At 38.3% G+C, this 20,564-nt stretch overlaps 2 protein-coding genes across 7 annotated transcripts in view; one reads left to right on the top strand and one right to left on the bottom strand.

The window, feature by feature from the left end:
• The window catches only part of NPHP3 (nephrocystin 3), a 63,556-nt gene extending 43,526 nt beyond the window's left edge, over positions 1–20,030 (top strand). For all 4 annotated transcript variants that reach the window (XM_064277337.1, XM_003420911.4, XM_023540049.2 and 1 more), the window contains one exon: positions 152–20,030. In XM_064277337.1, the coding sequence (XP_064133407.1) occupies positions 152–332 (181 nt within the window). In that variant the 3' untranslated portion in view covers positions 333–20,030. The remainder of the gene's footprint in view (positions 1–151) is intronic.
• UBA5 (ubiquitin like modifier activating enzyme 5) overlaps positions 8,953–20,564 on the bottom strand; it is a 22,960-nt gene continuing 11,348 nt past the window's right edge. For all 3 annotated transcript variants that reach the window (XM_003420910.4, XM_023540053.1, XM_064277339.1), the window contains 7 exons: positions 19,899–19,983; positions 18,888–18,992; positions 18,370–18,497; positions 10,295–10,430; positions 9,946–10,021; positions 9,698–9,804; positions 8,953–9,139 (listed from right to left, as the gene is read on the bottom strand). In XM_003420910.4, coding sequence (XP_003420958.1) covers positions 9,056–9,139; positions 9,698–9,804; positions 9,946–10,021; positions 10,295–10,430; positions 18,370–18,497; positions 18,888–18,992; positions 19,899–19,983 — 721 coding nt within the window. In that variant the 3' untranslated portion in view covers positions 8,953–9,055. The remainder of the gene's footprint in view (positions 9,140–9,697; positions 9,805–9,945; positions 10,022–10,294; positions 10,431–18,369; positions 18,498–18,887; positions 18,993–19,898; positions 19,984–20,564) is intronic.

Below are 20,564 nucleotides of genomic sequence, written 5' to 3'. Positions count from 1 at the left end.
AAATGTTCCCCAGAGGTATAGATGCTGAGTGAATGCACTGAAAAAAGAAAACACATTGGAAACTAGTCACTTTTCTGTACTCTATAAGGTCACTTACAGTTGTTAAGAGGTTACAGTAATTCTTATTTTAAGAATTTTTTTTTTCTCACAGTTATGAAGAAGGAGATTTTGAAAAGGCTGCTGAACTATATAAAAGGGCAATGGAAATAAAAGAAGCAGAAACATCACTTTTGGGTGGAAAAGCTCCTTCACAACACTCATCAAGTGGAGACACGTTTAGCTTAAAAACCACCCATTCTCCTAATGTCTTCCTTCATCAAGGACGAAGGTAATAGCAACAATGCCCAGTCACCTTAGGATAAATAAGAAACATTTGAGCATTAGAATTTAAAACTTAAAAACAACTTCTTAAGAAAATTCATTTTTATTTGTGTGATTTAACTAATATTTGTATGAAGTTGTATTGGACTACATTGATGTTTGAATTGAGATTGTGTCAGTTTTGTTTGAAATAATTAACTTGCCTACCCTGTGGGATCCAAGGATGTAGACATTAGAATTTTAAGGTGACATGAAGGGTGGATTGGTCTTCTCTGCAAGAACTGGCAGAGCAGTTAAGACGAGGAATTGAAGAGTTCCATCAGTCTTCTCACCTCTTCAGAGCTATGTTAGCCTTGTCTTGCTTTTAGTCTGGCCCCATTCTCTACCTCAGAGAAAAGTTTCGAGGGATTAACGGATGTTTATGAAAGGTTTGAATTGTCTTCAGTGAAAAGAACGAGTAGTGAGAATCCTTGATTACTACCTTTTTTTATTTTACCTTTTCCTTGAGCAGATTGGGCCAACCCCTTTGCATTCTTTGCTTTCTATGTTGGATATTGTTAATTACTGTGTACTGTGTATCTGCATAATGTCTGAAGTCTTTAACACAGTAACAGGTCAAACTCGTTGGCATTCTTTGACTCTTCGCGAAATAGGGACATGACATTATTAAGTGGCCTAAATCTGTTTCTTCATTTACCTCAAACTTAATCTGCCATTTTTATACTGAAAATTAAGTACTTTTTATAGATTTTATAAATGTTACAGCATTTTGGATGTTTTGTGCTGTTTGATGTATTTATATATAATTTTTTAAATCGTAATAATTTTAATACTTAAAAGATTCCAATGTGTATTAACTGTTAAGGGTGAAAGATATAAAAACCATACTTCAGTGTTTTAAAATAAAAGTGCAATTTTAAGTTTTTTTCCACTGCCAATTATACAAGAGGGCTACATTCTGCATAATTAAAAACTTTACAACAAGACTTGAATGTTGCCATTACTGAGTAGTTTCCTCAACTTGAGGAGCTTTGCTGACTTTCATAGGGCTTCAGTTAATGCTGTCTACTAAGGCCTGGCTGCTCACAGGGTGGTCCATGAGCTTATGAAAAATTCAGACTCTTGGGCCTCCCCCCAGACCTACTGAATAAGAATCTGCAGTTTAGCTTGATCCTCAGGTGATTCTTATTCACCTGTTTGAGAGGCAACGTAACTTCTCTACATAAGTAGTTATATTGCTTAGCATATACACTGTAAAACTCCAAGGCACTCTCCTGAGTGCTGTCAAATTGATTTCAACTCATAGAGACCCCATGTGACAAGGGTAGAACTACCCCATAGGGTTTTCTAGGCTGTAATCTTTAAGAGAGCAGATCTCCAGGTCTTTCTTCCATGATAGCAATTAACCATTGCACCACCAGGGCTCCTTAAGGCACTATAACCCAAAACCTATTTTTTTTTATTGCCCTCGAGTTGATTCCAACACATAGCAACCCTTTGGGACACAGTAGAACTGCCCCCATAGGGCTCCCGAGGCTGTAGATCTTTACGGAAGTAGACTGACACCTGTCTCCCGCAGAGCAGAGCAGAGTGGCTGGTGGGTCTGAGCTGCTGATCCTTTGGTTAGCAGCCGACCACCTTAGCCGCTGCACCACCAGGGTACTTCTTAAGGAACTGTGGTGACTTAAAAGAAATTATGTAGGATCTTATGAAATAAGCATCCTTCCCCCTTCCCCCTCCTGGGAGAAGTGCAAGGGGAAAAAGGAAGATAAAATGTGACCACAGCTTATCTTTGTAGGTTTGCCAGCAGTGAAAGCCACAAAATCATTAAATTCATATACCAGTGATTTTAGAATTCAGCTATTAGAGGCTGAAATTTGATTATTAGTAGTGTAAGTAATTTAGTATATATATGTTTCAAGTTTAAAGTCTTAAAAAGCTGCCTCAGGAAATAATTTGAGATCAGTACTCTATAACAACCCTGAAAAAAAGGAAAAACCAGCTTAATATGTATTCGTTGTTTCTACAGAATTTGAACTTGAAAAACATACAAAAAGCAGAAACTTGTATTACTCAAAGTAACTTTATGGTAAAAATTCACTATAGTTAGGGACGATTACTCTAAAGTATGTATTTCAAAAAAAATAATGTATTTGTATCTTACTGTACTACCGACTTAAATGTTTTCATGTAGAATGCCTACTTAAAAAATTAAAATAGCTGGGACAAACTGTGTGTGTATGTGTGTTTGAGGTTCTCAGATAAGAATATCATGTTCACAATGTAAGAGACACCTATTATATATTAATTAGTATATTAATAGGAGCCCTGGTGGCACAGTGGCTAAAGCACTCAGCTGCTAACCAAAAGGTTGGTGGTTGGAACCCACCAGTCGCTCTGCAGGAGATGATGTGGCAGTCTGCTTCCATAAGGATCTACATCCTTGGAAACCCTATGGGGCAGTTCTACTCTGTCCTACAGGGTCACTGTGAGTTGGAATCAACTCGACGGCAGTGGGTTTTGGGGTTTTAGTGTATAAATACAAGATACCCCTTCACAATGAAAAAGGTAGCTTTCAGACAATGCAGTTATAAATGTGAGTTGGTAGTATCCAAATTATGGTAGTTATAATCTTCATCAATTTTTACAGAAAACAGATTTAAAAAAAACATGATTTGAGGAGGTCAAAGTTTTTCTAATAAATACTATTAAATGGTTATTACCTTTTGTGTTGGTCATTGTGTTGGTAGGTATGCAAAGAGTACTTTTATGAGAAGAAACCCGTAATAATATTTTCCCTACCACATAAAAACATTTGAGAAGTACCACAAACTCACTTCCATTAACAATGAGGAAGGAATTAAAGCTGAATGTACTGTGTTTTACCATAATTTACAGCCTCTGTGCTTAGGCAGCTTTAGGACTGCTTTTCCATCTTTCACATCAGAAACAACAGCATTTACAAATCTGATGAAATATGGATTTATTTATTAATGCAGTATGCAGTGAGGATTAATTTCTCACGCTCAACTGCTACCTATGTTGGACTTCTTAGGAAACCAAGTTCATCTGAGGAAAAACATAAACCGGATGCAAGTTTTCATGGCATGTAGACTGTCAAGAGAGCACTCCAGGTAGCGGCAGATAACAGTTACCAGACTTTGGTAAAATAATCCAATAAATATTTTTTAATGAAAGATCTTAAACCAAAAAAAAAAAAAGTTACATAAAATTTGGTTCAACGTAAGACCCCAATAATGATGTGGTGCCACGTTAAGAGCAGATAAAAGGTCTTTAGAAAATGGTAGGTTTAGGTACTATGCCTTATTAAAAAATTATAAAATTTTGAATTATAAATAAAACCTTACCAAATTAGTATACTAGAGTTTCCAAGGAAATAGAATTATTTTAGAAAGACTGTATTTTTGAAATTCAGAACATTTCTACTAACTTGGAAAGGTATTTTACAGATGAATGCAACCATGTCTTTTAAAAACGGTAAATGACCTACCAAGACAACGTAAGTTTCAAGAGTAGAACAAACTATCCCCCCGCTTTCCTGACTTCAGTGTAAACATAAGAATCACAACAATATTCTACAGCCACAAAATGGATAAATTGAACATAGGTGATACCTGGGCTGAGATCTGTTTTCAGAACTTTATTTTACAAGTAGGTAATGTACTTTTAATTTTTTACTAACATTTTTCTCTTAGAGATACAGTTTAGACATTCATATCATAAAGCAAATACTCATTTATCAAAATGACATACAGGTGTAGCTATGACGCTATTTATTGGTACCCAAATCATTAGAAACTTTATTTCAGCCAAGGCTCTCTAAGCTTTCATTATTTGTATGCAACTCCAGGAACACCAGCTCATCAATTTATGGTTTAGTGGTCACGAGTAGATACATGTCAGTCATTGCAGAGGCAATTTAGGCCTCTTCTGTTATGCCCACCATTCAGGACAAACCTTTTTGAATAGTTAACTACCTAGAAAGTCAAATATAAATGAAGTACAGTATTCAAAAGTCAACCTATATGATGGACATTAATCTGGTTGATTTTAGCCTAAATTTATCTGTTGCTCCTCAGTAGAGTGAATCCAGATACATGTTCCATAGATGCAATGACTTTTTTCCATTGGTCAGTGAAGAATAAAATAATTTGTACTTTCAGAAAGCACTTTTGTTTTTCTGTCCATGAGAACAGCTTCCTTTTTATTTGCCCTTGCCTTCTTTGTTTCGAATATATAATACTCAGGTTTACAAATTTTTCCAGTGACTACATTTCAGCCTGCACGTCATCAGGAAGCACGTGAGATGTTTTTATTTTAAAGGTTAGCTATTTTAAATTCATTATTGGTCAAGTTAGTCATGGGCACTTCTCTTACAGAAAGCAATTCCAAAAACAATAGATACTTGCTAGCTCTAATCAATACTTTGACCTTCTCCCTATATTTGTGGATCACGTGATACTTTACTGTCCATGATCCTCAGACAACAAACCACACGGAATTTCTGGAAAAATAACAGAATACAGTATCGGATTGGTCCAGAAAAAAGAGGCCAACACATTTTAATGGCTAAGTTTTCAATAAAATTCTTAACTGTCTACAATATTCCTTTGAAGTAAGTTTTCTTATTAGAGTGGAACATGAATTTTAGAATTACTGATTTGGTTGGAGGGGACATCAAGCAACAGTCATATATAAGTCGTATATTTCCCCAAAAGATAACAATTAAGTGAAGATTATCCATCAGTTAATGTTACCTTCTGTAAAAATATTCGCCCGTCAGTTTGTCATACTATGGTGGCTTGCATGTTGCTATGACGCTGGAAGCTATGCCACCAGTATTTCAAACACCAGCAGCGTCACCGATGGTGGACAGGTTTCAGCGGAGGTTCTAAACTAAGACTAGGAAGTACCTGGTGTTCTACTTCTGAAAAAATTGGCCAGTGAAAACCATATGAACAGCAGCAGAAAACTGTCTGATACGGTGTTGGAAGATGAGCCCCTCAGGCTGGAAGGCACTCAAAATTTGGGGAAGAGCTGCCTCCTCAGTGTTGAGTCAATCTTAATGACATGGGTGGAGTAAAGCTTTTGGGACTGTGATTTGCTGATGTGGCATAACTTGAAATGAGAAGAAACAGTTGTAAACATTAATAGTAGGAATGTGGAATATACAAAGCATGAACCTAGGAAAACTGGAAGTGGTCAAAAATGAAATGGAATGCATAAAGATCAATATCCTAGACAACAGTAAGCTGAAATGGACTAGTATGGTCCATTTTGAGTCAGACAATCATATGGTTTACTATATCGGGAATGACAGGAGGAATGGCATTGCATCCATTGTCAAAAACAACACTTCAAGATCTATCCTGAAGTACAACGTTGTTAGTGATAGTATAATATCCATACACCTACAAGGAAGACCAATTAATAAGATTATTAAGTTTATGCATCAACTAGTAATGCCAAAGATGAAAAAACTAAACATTTTTACCAACTTCTGCACTCTGAAATTAATCAAACATGCAATCAAGATGAATTGATAATTACTGTGATTGGAAACAAAGCACGATTGGTAGTTGGAAAATATGGCATTGATGATAGAAACAGCGCTGGAGATTGCATGATAGAATTCTGTAAGACCAATGAATTCTTCATTGCAGATATCTTTTTACAACAAATGGTGACTATACATGTGGACCTCGCCTGATGCAATACACAGGAATCAAACTACATTTGTGGAAAGAGACGTAGAAGCTCAGTATCAGAACAAGGCCAGGGGCCGACTGCCGAACAGACCATCAATTGCTTATATGCTAGTTCAAGTTGAAGCTGAACATTATTGGAGCAAGTCCATGAGAGCCAAAATACGACCTTGAGTATATCCCACCTGAATTTAGAGACCATCTCAGGAACTGATTTGATGCATTTGAACACTAATGACCAAAGACCAGACGAGTTGTGCAAAGACATCATACACGAAGAAAGCAAGAGGTCATTAAAAAGACAGGAAAGAAAGAAAAGACCAAAATGGATGTCAGAAGAGACTCTGAACCTTGGTCCTGAATGGAGAGTAGCTAAAGCACACAAAATATGAAGTAAAAGAGCTAAATGGAAGATTTCGAAGCGTGGCTCAAGGGACACAGTATTATAATGAAATCTGCAAAGACCTCAACTTAGAAAACCAAAAGAGAAGAACGTACTCAGCATTTCTTAAGCTGAAAGAACTGAAGAAAAAATTCAAGCCTAGAATTGCAATACTGAGGGATTCTATGGGCAAAAAATTAAATGACACAGGAAGCATCAAAGAAGATGGGAGGAATATAGTCACTATACCATAAAGAATTGGTCAACGTTCAACCATTTCAGGAGGTAGCATATGATCAAGAACTGATGGTACTGAAGGAAGAAGTCCAAGCTGCACTGAAGGGAATTGTGAAAAACAAGGCTCCAGGAATTGACAGTATACCAATTGAGATGTTTCAACAACGGGATGCAGCGCTGGAAGTGCTCACTCATCTGTGTCAAAAAATTTGAAAGACAGCTACCTGACCAACCAAATATGAAGAGATCCGTATTTGTGCTCATTCCAAAGAAAGGTGATCCAACAGAATGTGAATATTATTGGACGATATCATTAATATCAGACACAAGTATAATTTTGTTGAAGATCATTATCATTCAAAAGCGGCTGCAGCAGTACATCAATGGGGAACTGCCAGAAATTCAGTCCAGATTCAGAAGAGGCCATGGAACTAGGGATATCATTGCTAATGTCAGATGGATCCTGGCTGAAAGCAGAGAATACCAGAAAGATATTTACCTGTGTTTTATTGACTATGCAAAGGCATTCGACTGTGTGGATCATAACAAATTATGGATAACATTGGGAAGAATGGGAATTCCAGAACACTTAATTGTGCTCATGAGGAACGTGTACACAGACCAAGAGACAGTTGTTCGAACAGAACAAGGGGATACTGTGTGGTTTAAAGTCAGGAAAGGTGTGCATCAGGATTGTATCATTCACTATTCTTATTCAATCTGTATGCTGTATGCCAAGAAGCTGGACTATATGAGGAATGGTATCAGGACCGGAGGAAGGCTCATTAACAAACTTCCAATACGCAGATGACACAAGTTGCTTGCTGAAAGTGAAGAAGACTTGATGCATGTACTCATGAAGATCAAAGACTACAGCCTTCAGTAAGGACTGCACCTCAACACAAAGAAAACAAAAATCCTCACAACTGGACCAATAAGCAACATCATGATAAACAGAAAATACTGAAGTTGTCAAGAATTTCATTTTATTTGGATCCACAATCAACTCCAATAGAAGCAGCAGTCAAGAAATCAATTGCATTGGGCAAATCTGCTGCAAAAGACGTCTTTAATGTGTAACAAAGCAAAGATACCACTTTGAAGATTAAGGTGTGCCTGACCCAAGCCACAGTATCTTCATTCACCTCATAGGCATTTACAACAGCTGTAAAAACTGGCACGGCAGAGGCATTGTCTCACCTCCTCTAACTTCAGAAGGGAGGAAGAGAATCAAAGATCAACAGCATCAACTGCTCAAGGCTGATTCTTAGGAGCCAGAAGTCAAACATACCTCCTCTGGCAAACCTTTTACCAATTCTGACACCAGCCACCCCTCCCATGGCACTCTACTTCTCTGCTGGGTTCAGTAATTCATTCCAATGGCCACACAGAACTCAGACAATATTCACAGTTACGGGATTTATCAGGGGAAGTAATAGGTTACAATTCAGGATCAGGAAACAACTCAGGTACAATTCTTCCATCAGGACAGCCTCTTAGCTGTGCTGCAGACAGGCAGGTCTCTGGCCCTTGCCACATCGGCCCAGCCTCTGCCCTGCTCCAGCAAGTGTTACGAAGCTCTTTTAGCTCTGCTGATAACTGCCCAGAGGCACCCCCACACACAGTCCACCAGTAAGCCTCAGCCTAGAGGTGCTCAGCTTTCTCACTCAGTGGGTCGGATCCACCAATAAGTGCCCAGAGACACTCCACTCCACCAGCAGGCCTCCTGCTCATAGGCCCTAGCTTTCTCGCTCAATGGGTCGGTAAGCCTAGCTCTACCAAGTACCCAGAGGCACTCCACTCTGCCAGCAAGTCTGCTGCCCAAGGCACTCAGTTTTCTCACTCCATGGGCCAGGAGGCCTACAGCGATGTCTCCCACCAGTCTCCTGGTTTTGCCACCATTTCTCTGCCACTGCTTCTCACCGTTTCCTCTGTCTCTGGTGTTACAGCTCTCTCTCTCTCTCAGAGGTTCTTCTCAGCACAGGGACCCCAGGTCCAAAGGATTTGCTCTGCTCCCATCTCTTCTTGGTGGTGGTGAGGTCCTCCCTTTCTGCCTCTGAGGTGGCTCATTTTAAGCTTAGTAGAATGGCAAATCTGATCAATCCCCTTGTTAGGGTTCCATACAGCTTGTTTGCATGGCCCCACCCCCACATGGATGCCATACACTGTATTTGCATATTAGCAAGCTTTCAGTCCCCTTGGTGGCCACCTTCTTTGCATAATCCCACCCAGTCACTTGGGTGGGAGTGTATAAGACCATGGCAAGAAAGGCCATATAAAAGCGAGCCATTGCACTGCTCCTGCCCTAAGTTTTATCAGTTTTAAAATATTTATTTTAACTCCAAAGAAATAGGTTTAAACATAGGAAATAAAATATATGTTAGTTCATCTACATATTCTTCATCTTGGCCATGAGGTCTTCCAAGCTTTCACCAGAATCTTCCACTGTTACATCAGGTACAGAATCTTCTTGCTATCAACAGATAAGGGAAATACAGTGAAAAAATAACTATATAAAATTCTTAATGCTTAGGAACATATAATCAGCAAGCTTTAACCATGTTCAACAAATTTCTAAAGAAGTTTATAAAGCAGATTTTTCTTACTAAATATGCCTTCTAATTTTTAGGACAGACAGTCCTTTACTTTCCCTACAAGTCTTGATTTACAAGGTAGAGAGTAATTGCAGTTTTTGTGAGATCTCTACTGAACGGTATCTTTAAATAGTGTTGTGGCTAAAACTATCAATTTACAAAGCCGTCTTCATTTAATCAAAATCTATTATACTTAAGCCATCAATAAGTGAACAAAACTACTTTATGTCTGTTTTCAAATAGTTTAAAATGTGTTGTATATGTCTCCATATTAACACTGAGTACCTCTTTCTGACATCTTAATGCCTACAGTCTAAAATATCTAAAACAGGAAATACTGTATTGGTATTAAAAAACAGGATGAAGATGAAAGAAGAACACTGATTAATTTCTCTTCTACAATATTTACTTGTGGATAAATCAGATTTTAGAAATACCTTTTTTGGGATCGTATACGCCACTGTAATTCCTTCAGGTAGGTCAGGAACTGGGCCTGAGGAATTTTTCAGTTCCTCTTCTGAAACCTCAGATACCAACTCAATACCTACAGAATTAAATTTGATCTATAATAGTTTTTAAGGAAGCTATAATTATTCAAAATTTGTAAAATATTATTACAATTATATTCCCTGCCATAAAAAATTTGGTTTTAGGATGCCATTTCAATTCCTAAAAGAATCCCTACCCCACTCGTTATCTTCATGTATTATCTCTTCCTCTTCTTGGACAACCTCCTCTTTTGGCAGTGCTGCTACTTTTTTCTGTGGAAATCAAATAGTATCAAAATGTTTTTACTCATTCTCCGTTCTCTGAAGCATTCATCAATAATTCAAATAGCTTTTTATCTTACTAAAATCAAGAAAGGGCTTTGAATATATACTTATTTTCACTTTTGAATTTGGTGAATAAATTAAAACTTCAAAAAACCAGAATCCATTTATCTTATATTCCAAATCTAAATCACTGTTTCTATTTTTTAAGTTATCATCCTATGCAACATGATGCTTCATATATTCTGATTGACTGACATATACCTTATATTCTTCCTGCTGCTTCCTGCAATTTCTGTCATCACACTGAGGATTTGGCTTCATGGACATAGTAGGAAAAAAATCCTGCATTGCATTGTATCCAAGGTAAAAACTGACCGTACCAAAATTTAACAGAAACCTAGAAAAACAAAGCAATAAATAAAACCATAAAAAAAAGTACTAGAGAAGACATTCAGGTGGCTAACAGATTCATGAAGAAATGCTCACGATCATTAGCCATTAGAGAAATACAAATCAAAACAACAATGAGATTCCAACAACGCTGGCATTAATCCAAAAAACCCAAAATAATAAATGTTGGAGAGGCTGTGGAGAGACTGGAAGACTTAGACACTGCTGGTGGGAATGTAAAATGGTACAACCACTTTGGAAATCGATTTGCCGCTTCCTTAAAAAATTAGAAATGGAACTACCATACAGTCCAGCAATCCCACTCCTTGGAATATATCCTAGAGAAATAAGAGTCTTTACACGAACAGATATACTCACGCCCCATGTTCACTGAAGCACTGTTTACAACAGCAAAAAGCTGGAAGTAACCAAGGTGCCCATCAACGGATGAATGGATAAATTATGGTATATTCACACAATGGAATATTGCACACCATTAAAGAACAATGATGAATCCATAAAGCATTTCATAACATGGAGGAATCTGGAAGGCATTATGCTGAGTGCAACAGTCAGCTGCAAAAGGACAAATATTGTATAAGACCACTATTATAAGAACTCAAGAAATAGTTTAAACAGAAAAGATAATATTCTTTGATGGTTACAGGGGGGAGGGAAGAAGGGAGAGGGAGGGAGAGAGGGATTTTCACTAATTAGGTAAGATTTATTTTAGGTGAAGGGAAAGACAGCATACAATACAGGAGAGGTCTGCACTACTGGACTAAACCAAAAGCAAAGAAGTTCCCTGAATAAACTGAACGCTTTGAAGGCCAGTGTAGCAGGGGCGGGGGTTTGGGGACCATGGTTTCAGGGGATATTTAAGTCAATTGGCATAATAAAATCTATTAAGAAAACATTCTGCATCCGACTTTGGAGAGTGGCAACCAGGGTCTTAAACGTTAGCAAGCAACCATCTAAGATGCATCAACTGGTCTCAAGCCACCTAGAGCAAAGGAGAATAAGAACACCAAAGACACAGGGTAATTATGAGCCCAAGAAACAGAAAGGGGCACATAAAGCAGAGACTACATCAGCCTGAGACCAGAAGAACTAGATGGTGCCTGGCTACAACAGATGACTGCCCTGACAGGAACACAGCAGAGAACCCCTGAGGGAACAGGAGAACAGTGGGATGCAGACCCCAAATTCTCGTAAAAAGACCAGACTTAATGGTCTGACTTAGACTTGAATGACCCAGAGGTCATGGTCCCCAGACCTTCTGTTAGTCCAAGACAGGACCATCCCTAAAGCTAACTCTTCAGACAGGGATTGGACTAGACTACAGGATAGACAGTGACACTGGGGAAGAATGAGCTTGGATCAAGTAGACACATGAGACTCTGTTGGCATCTCCTGTCTGAAGGGGAGATGGGAGGGTACAGAGGGTCGGAAGCTGGCCCAGTGGACTCAACAATTAGGAGTATAGAGCAAGGTGTTTATAAATTTTTGTGTGAGAGTCTGACTTGATTTGTAAACTTTCACTTAAAGCACAATAAAAGTTAAAAAAAAAGTACTAGAAGAAAGTAACTGAATTTTTAAAAGATGATTTTATACTAGGTAATGATGTTTACAGGCCTGGCTTATAGTAGATACTTGAATATTTGTTGAATGAATGAAGGAAAAATATTTCATCAACTGTAGAACATACTATTATTTGATGAACCACTAAGAAAAATAAAACGTCACCAATTAAAATGTAACTTGTCAACAACTTTTTAAGAGGCATCCTGGATTTAGAGAGGTTAAAATGTAGGCAAAGTGTGTCTTAAGAATCCCTGAAATATGATAGAAAATCTTTTTTTTTTTTAATTATATGTAACTTCCAGTACAGTGGTCAATCTTAAATGTGCAGGTCAATCTTAAATGTGCAGGTCGATGAATTTCAGCACAAGTCTTCATGCAAGTAACCACCACCAGATCAAGATAGAGGACTTCCCCAGTATCCCATGAGGCTACCTGTGCCTCCTCCCAGTCAAATCTGACTCCTTCTAAAAGCTTCTGTATAGAGCAGAAGTCATGTACAAAAGATAAATGACAAGAGGAAAAATATTTGCAAATGCTTAACACTAAGAAAAGGCCAAAAACTGAGAAAGGACATGAGCAGACAATTCACATAAGGATACATGCTGAACCTTCTCACAATAAATGTTGTTAGGTGCTATCGAGTCAGTTCTTACTCATAACGACCCAATGTACGACAGAAGAGAACACTGCACCATCCCCACAAGCCCATTGTAGCAGCCACTGTGTCAATCCATCTTGTTGAGAGTTTTCCTCTTTTTCCCTAATCCTCTTCTTTACCAAGCATGATGTCCTTCTCTAGGGAATGGTCCCTCCTAATAACATGTCCAAAGTACATGGGATGAAGTCGTGCCATCCTTGCTTTCAAGGAGCATCCTGGCTGTACTTCTAAGCCAGATTTGTTCACGCTTCTGGCAGTCCATGGTATATTCAATATTCTACACCAAGACCATACTTCAAAGGCATCAGTTCTTCAGTGTTCCTTATTTATTGTCCAGCTTTCACAGATGTATGAGGCGACTGCAAACACCATGGCTTGGGTCAGGTGGACCTTAGTCCTTAAAGAGGCATTTTTGCTTTTTAACACTTTAAAGTGTCTTTTGCAACAGATTTGCCCAATGCAATACATCATTTGATTTCTTGACTGCCGCTTCCATGGGCGTTCATTGTGGATCCAAGTAAAATGAAATCCTTGACAACTTCAATCTTTTCTCCATTTATCATGCTGTTGCATACTGGTCCAGTTGGATTTTTGTTTTATGTTGAGATGTAATCCATACTGAAAGCTGTAGACTTTGATCTTCATCACTGTTTCAAGTCCTCTTCACATTCAGCAAGCAAAGTTGTGTTATCCGCAAATCACAGGTTGTTAACGAGGCTTTATTTTTGCTTCAGATAGTCCAGCTTCTTGGATTCCTTGCTCGGCATACAGATTGAGTAAGCATAGTGAAATGATACAACCCTGATGCACACCTTTCCTTACTTTAAACCATACAATATCCCCGTGTTCTGTTTGAATGACTGCCTGTTGGTCTATGTACAGGTTCCCCATGAGCACAATTATGTGTTCTGGAATTCCCATTCTTTGCAACATTATCCATAATTTCTGATACACAGAGTCGAATGCCTTTGCATAGTAAATAAAACACAGGCAAACATCTTTCTGGTGGTCTCTGCTTTCAGCCATGATCCATCTGACATCAACATGATATCCCTCCTTCCTTGTCCTCTTTTGAATCCAGCTTGAACGTCAGCAAAATTTTACTTGTGTATTATATTAATGATATTGTTTGATAATTTCAGCAGTCTATTAGATCGCCTTTCTTTGGAATGGGCACAAATATGGATCTCTTCCAGTCGGTTGGCCAGGTAGCTGCCTTATAAATTTCTTGGCACAGACAAGTGAGTACTTCCAGTGCTGCATCCATGTGTTGAAACATCTTAAATGGTATTTCATCAATTCCTGGTGCCTTGTTTTTCCACCAATGCCTTCAGTGCAGCTTGGACTTCTTCCTTCAGTACCATCAGTTCTTAAATCATATGCTACCCCCTGAAATGGCTGAACGTCAACCAATTCTTTTTGGTATGGTGACTGTGTATTCCTTCCATCTTCTTTTGATGCTTTCTGAGTCACTCAACTTTTTGCCCATAGAATCCTTCAATATTGCAACTCTAGGCTTACATTTTTTCTTCAGTTCTTTTAGCTTGAGAAATGCCAAGCATGTTCTTCAATTTTGGTTTTCTAACTCCAATTCTTTGTACATTTCATTATAATACTTTCTGTCTTCTCGAACTGCCCTTTGTGATCTTTTGTTTAACTCTTTTATCATTTTTCTTTCACTTTAGCTACTTAACATTCAAGAGCAAGTTTCAGAGACTCTTCTGACATCCACTTTGGCCTTTTCTTTCTTTCCTGTCTTTTAAACGACCTTTTGCTTTCTTCATATATGATGTCCGTGATGCCATTCCACAACTCATCTGGTCTTCGGTCATTAGTGTTCAACGCGTGAAACCTATTCTTGATATGGTCTCTGAATTCACGTGGGATATACTTAAGGTCATACTTTGGCTTGGCTCTTGTGAACTTGTTCTAATTTTCTTCAGTTTCAACTTGAACTTGCATATGAGCAACTGACTGTTCTGCAGTCGGTACCTATCCGTGTTTTGAATGATGACTGTCTTAGGCTGGGTTCTCTAGAGAAGCAAAACCAGTAAAGCATGTAAGAGAGAGATTTATATCAAGGAAACGGCTAACACAGTTGTAGAGATTGGAACATCCCAAGTCCATAGGTCAAGCTGGAGGCATCTTCTAATTAACGTAGCTGCAGGGGCTGGTGATTCCAAAATCAGCAGATCAGAGAGCAGGGCTATTGCTCACAGGCTATGAAGATAGGCAAATCACAAGATTCAGGAGGCAAGCTGCTAGCTCAAGTCCCAAGAACCCCAGGTCAGATGAACAGGGGCGAGCTGCAGAATTCAGAGCAAGCAAAAGCCCCCAAGCCTTGCAAGAATGTCTACTTATATATTCAATGCAGTTCACATGCCCAAGGAAACTCCATTTCAACTGACTGGCTACTCACAGCAGATTCCATCACAGAGGTGATCATATCATCTTACAGCTGCAAAACCACTGAGAATCATAGCCTAGCCAAGCTGACACACAATCTTAACCATCACAATGATACTGTCCTTTTCCATTGTCTCATTCCATAGATATAGTCAATTTGATTCCTGTGTATTCATCTGGAGAGGTCCATGTGCATAGTCATCATTTATGTTGGTGAAAAAGGTATTTGCAATGAAGAATCCGTTGGGCTTGCAAAATTCTATCTTGCGATCTCCGATGTCATTTCTATCGCTAAGGCCATATTTTCTGACTGTTGTTCCTTTGTTTCCAGCTTTCACATTCCAATCATCAGTCATTATCAATGCATCTTAACTGCATGTCTGATCAGTATCAGACTGCAGAAGTTGGTAAAAATCTTCAGGTTCTTCATCTTTGGCATTACTGGTTGGTACGTAAGTGTGAATAATAGTTGTATTAATTGGTCCTCGTAGGTGTACAGATATTACCCTATCACTGACCACACTGTACTTCAGGATAGATCTTGAAACGTTCTTTTTGACAATGAGTGCAATGCCATTCTTCTTCAATTTGTGATTCCCAGCATAGTGGACCACACGATTGCCCGATTCAAAATGGCCAATACCAGTCTACCTCAGCTCAGTAATACCTAGGATATTGATCTTTATGTGTTCTGTTTCATTTTTGATGACTTCCAGTTTTCCCAGATTCCTACTTTGTACATTCCACGGTCCTATTATTAATGGATGTTTGCAGCTGTTTCTTTGCATTTTTTGAGTCATGCCACATCAGGAGATGAAGGTCTCAAAAGCTTGACTCTATCCACATCATTAAGGTCGACTCTACTTTGAGGAGACAGCTCTTCCCCAGTTGTATTTTGAGTGCCTTCCAACCTGAGGTGCTCACTTTCCAGCACTATGTTAGACAGTGTTCTGCTGCTATTCGTAAGGTTTTCAACAGCAATTTTTCAGAAGTAGACCGCCAGTCCTTCTTCCTAGTCTGTCTTAGTCTGGAAGCTCTGCTGAAACCTGTCCATCATGGGTGACCCTGCTGGTATTTGAAATACCAGTGGCATAACTTCCAGCGTCACAGCGACATGCAAGTCACCACGGTATGACAAACTGACAGACGCATGGGGTACAATAAATGAGATACTGATTTTCCACCTATGAGACTGACAAAGATGGAAGAGTCTGATAATACCCAATGTTATCAAAAGTGTGTTAGAAACAGGTACTTCTACACTGTGGTAGAAATGTACAACCTTTTGCAGGAGAAATCTTGCAATATCTATCAAGATAAACATTGCCTAAACTCAGAAATTCCACTTCTAAAAATTTGTACTGTATAAAAATCTAGTGTATAAAAACATATGCAGTATGTTGTCTGCAGCATTGTTGATAACAGCAAAAAACTAGCCTAAGACACCATCAATGGAGGGCTGGCTAAATATGACACATCCTCAATAGAATACTTTGTAGCCATTATTTTTCTTTTTTTGTACCATATTATAGAACGTTTGTTTAGTTAGGGCCTACTGAAGTTTGTACAGACTATTTGCTCACATATTAAACAGCCCTAGACTATTGCCTTTAGAGTTCTTATATGTGCTTTTTAGAATTTCCGTGCTGGTAGGTAACACTTTTCACTGATAACAAGGTGCCTCCTTGTAACATGTTCCTGTTTGTTCTTATAATATTGGAGGACTAGGAAAGAGATAACTGAGCTTATTCCAAGTTTTAAAGTGAGAACAAAATGGCCCCTGTTAGGGAACACCTGAAGGAGCTTTGCCTTTAATAGTCATTTTCAGTTGGCTCATAAACTCTTTTGACATTAATTATAGCTGCAAATAAACTTTCCTTCTTTTTAGTTATAGTTTAGATAGGTGTTAGCGCTGGATATGTTTCTGTATAGCACAGGTGTCCTGGGTTGAATTGCATCCCTCCTCCCCCGACCCAAAAAATATGTCAACTTGGTTAGGCCATGATTCCCAGTATTGTGTGGTTGTCCTCCATTTTTTGATTGTAATTTTATGTTACTTAGGGTGGGATTGTAACACCACCCTTACTCAGGTCACCTCCCCGATCCAGTGTAAAGGGAGTTCCCCAAAGGAAAGGGAAGCAGGCGGAGATTTGGGAACCTTGAACCACCAAGAAAGAAGCACTGGGAGCAGAGCACGTCCTTTAGACTTGGGGTTTCTGCACAGAGAAGCTCTTAGTCTAGGGGAGATTGACAAGAAAGACCTTCCTCCAGAGCTGACAAAAAGAGAAAGCCTTACCCTGGAGCTGATGGCCTGAATTTGGACTTCTAGCCTACTATACTGTGAGGAAATAAACTTCTCTTTGTTAAAGCCATCCATGTGTGGTATTTCTGTTACAGCAGCACCAGATGACTAAGACAACAGCTATTGCCATGGTTAGTGTTTAATCATCTTCAGATTATTTTTCTGACTCATGGTAACCCTATGTGTGCAGAGAGAACTGCTCCACAGTGTTTTCAAGGCTGTGGCCTTCTGGAAGCAGACTGCCAGGCCTGTCTTCCAGGGTGCCTCGCCATGAGTCGGAATCAACTTGACAGCAACTAACAATAACAACAAGATTATTTTTAGTAAGAGTTCAGTCAGGATAGTGGAAAGCAAGTGCTTTTATGTCTAATCTCCACCCTTGGTCAAACCTGCAGAGATTTAAATCATTTGGTTAATGTTTCATAAATAAATACACTAGTACTATTTCACTGTTTTGACTCATAGCAGCTCTGTAGGACAGAGTAGAACCACTCCATAAGGTTTCCAAGGCTGTAAATTTTTATAAAAGCAGACTGCCACATCTTTCTCCCGGAAGCAACTGGTGAGTTTAAGCTGCCAGCCTTTCAGTCAACAGCTGAGTGCTTAAGCGGTGCACCACCAGGGCTCCTTATAGGGTCACTATGAGTCAGAATCAACTTGACGGCAAAGGGTTCACTGTACCATTTAACAAGAGCTATTCCAAACGCAGACAATAACTGATAAGGTTGTGTGTGTAATAATTATGTGTATCATATATTACATATGTATAATTTATATATATGATTCACACATGTATACACACATACAGTACATATATACAAACATACTCATAGGATATATATACTGTACACACATTATATATATATAAATTACATATACATAAAGTATGTAAAACTAAATACTTGGCTGCTAATTTTAATTTCTGAAATTATTTATGAAACACATTTACTTATATCAAAAACAAAAAACTATTCAGAAAAATCAGCCCTCACTTACTTTAACACGTTTTGTACCAAGATTCCAGCAACTACTCCCATAGTGGTAGGAAGACTAGCTGCACAAACACCTTCTCGTTTCAGAGTCTTCTCATCAATATTTGCAGCAACTACAAGTGGTGGAGCACACTGCATGAAAAAGGAATAAAAATACATTTTTAAAAGAAGGGAGAAAAATAGTATGAGATATTCCAAATAATATTTTATCACATTCAAAGTGTTTTTTCTTTGAATTATAATGTGTTTTCAATGCTTCTAATAACTCTAATTAGAGCAGCCTTGGTGATGCAGTGGTTAAGTGCTCTGCACTAACTGAAAGGGTGGCAGGTCAAAGCCACCAGCTGCTCCCAGGAGAAAGATGTACAGTCTGCTGCCGTAAAGACTGCAGCCTTGAAAACTCCATGGCTCAGTTCTACCGTGTCCTGTGGGGTCGATGTATGTCAGAGTCGGCTCGATGGCAACAGATTAAGAACTCTAGTACCTAAGAATGAAAAACAGCCCAAAATGAACAATGCATACCGCAAAACACGCAGACTCTCCAGGAATTATGAGCTGTATGTGCCCTGAAACTGCATTTTCACTGACTCCGGATTCCATCCATGTTTGTCCAAGTTCATTACAAGCCTTGGTTGAAACAGGTGAAAACACAAGAAAGAACATAAAAGAACAAGACGTAATTTACCACAATTCTTTTGATGAAAAACTATGGTTTAGTGAAATGGAATGCCACATTTTTTAAAAAATTAATTTTCTGAATAAAAGAGGAAAGTTATAAATAATGTAATTCTTTGGCAACTGAATAGACAGCATTCAAGTAAGCAGTCAATAAATATCTAGTTAATTAAATCATAGTGTCACTGAAACTTTTGTTACGTTCATGTAAAAATTCATTCTTCTAAAATAATTTCTGCAACAAAAAACCAAAATGTCATTGGAAAAGTTAAAAACACAGTAATTCCCAAGAACAAAAATTCAGTTTTACTTTTGAGAAACCAAGTTTTTAAGTATAGTTCAAAGTGGCAAAAGTTAAAACCAGTGCTAACCAAGAATAAGATAGTTTTACAAAATATTGATTTACTTTATTTAAAAAATCGTGTATCAGAAGTATTTTGCTATTTTATAATTTCCTCTAAGGGAGACTCTGAGTGGCACAAACAGTTAACACTCAGCTGCTAACCTAAAGGTTGGCAATTCAAGTCCACCCACAGGCACCTTGGATGAAAGGCCTGGTGATCTACTTCCAAAAAATCAGCCACTGAAAACCCTGAGGAGCACAGCTCTGTCTGAGCACATGGGGTCCCCACGAGTCCAAACAGCATCAACAGCGACTGGCTTGGTTTTATCAGCCTAAGAGATTAAGATATACTATATGCCATACCAGCTAGGCTAATTTCACAAGTAGGCTAAGGGAACATTAAAAAATAAATAAAACACATTATAAAAAGGCTTAAATTCAGGACTGTTTTTAGGATGGGGAATATATATCGAGAGAATGTATGGGAAAATAGAAAAATCCATAGGAATACTCACTGTATTTATTGTCATTCGAGCTTCAAAATTGTCCACACAGCTAAGAACTAGGTCAACAGGTTTTCCCTCTTGTAACCCACCATTACTAGGCAAAGAAAATAAATTTTATTAAAAAAAAAAAAAAAGACACAATGCATTCTATTTAGACTTCACTTATTCAGTGACATGTTTATTATTTCATTAGATGTTTAAAAATAATTATAACACAGTATAAATCAAGTATCAGTAAAGCTCTAGTATATTTCTAGTACTGAGTAACGAATATGAATACCACATAAATGTTACTGTAGTACTTCTTGTATAAGGAGTACAAGTGTGAAAGGAGTTAAAAATGTGTTCACAGAAGTTACTATTTCCCTATCACCTTTCACAAACTTTTGATCATGCTTCACCACAAAAGTAAAGGTAATGAAAACTCATTGATTCCTCAAAAACACAGAATTACCATATGACCCAGCAATTCCATTCCTAGGTATATACCCAGAAGAACCGAAAGCAGGAACACAGATACTTGTACACCAATGTTCACTGAAGCACTGTTGACAACAGCCAAAAAGTGGAAACAAATGTCCATCAACAGATGAATGGATGAGCAAAATGTGGTATACACATACAATGGGATATTACTCAGCCGTAAGAGAAACGAAGTCCTGACACATGCTACAA

The sequence above is a fragment of the Loxodonta africana genome, chromosome 27 (assembly GCF_030014295.1).
Source record: "Loxodonta africana isolate mLoxAfr1 chromosome 27, mLoxAfr1.hap2, whole genome shotgun sequence".
Lineage (NCBI taxonomy): Eukaryota > Metazoa > Chordata > Mammalia > Proboscidea > Elephantidae > Loxodonta > Loxodonta africana.
Note: the sequence above shows the minus strand (reverse complement) of the source record. Positions and strands in the feature narration are given on the sequence as shown.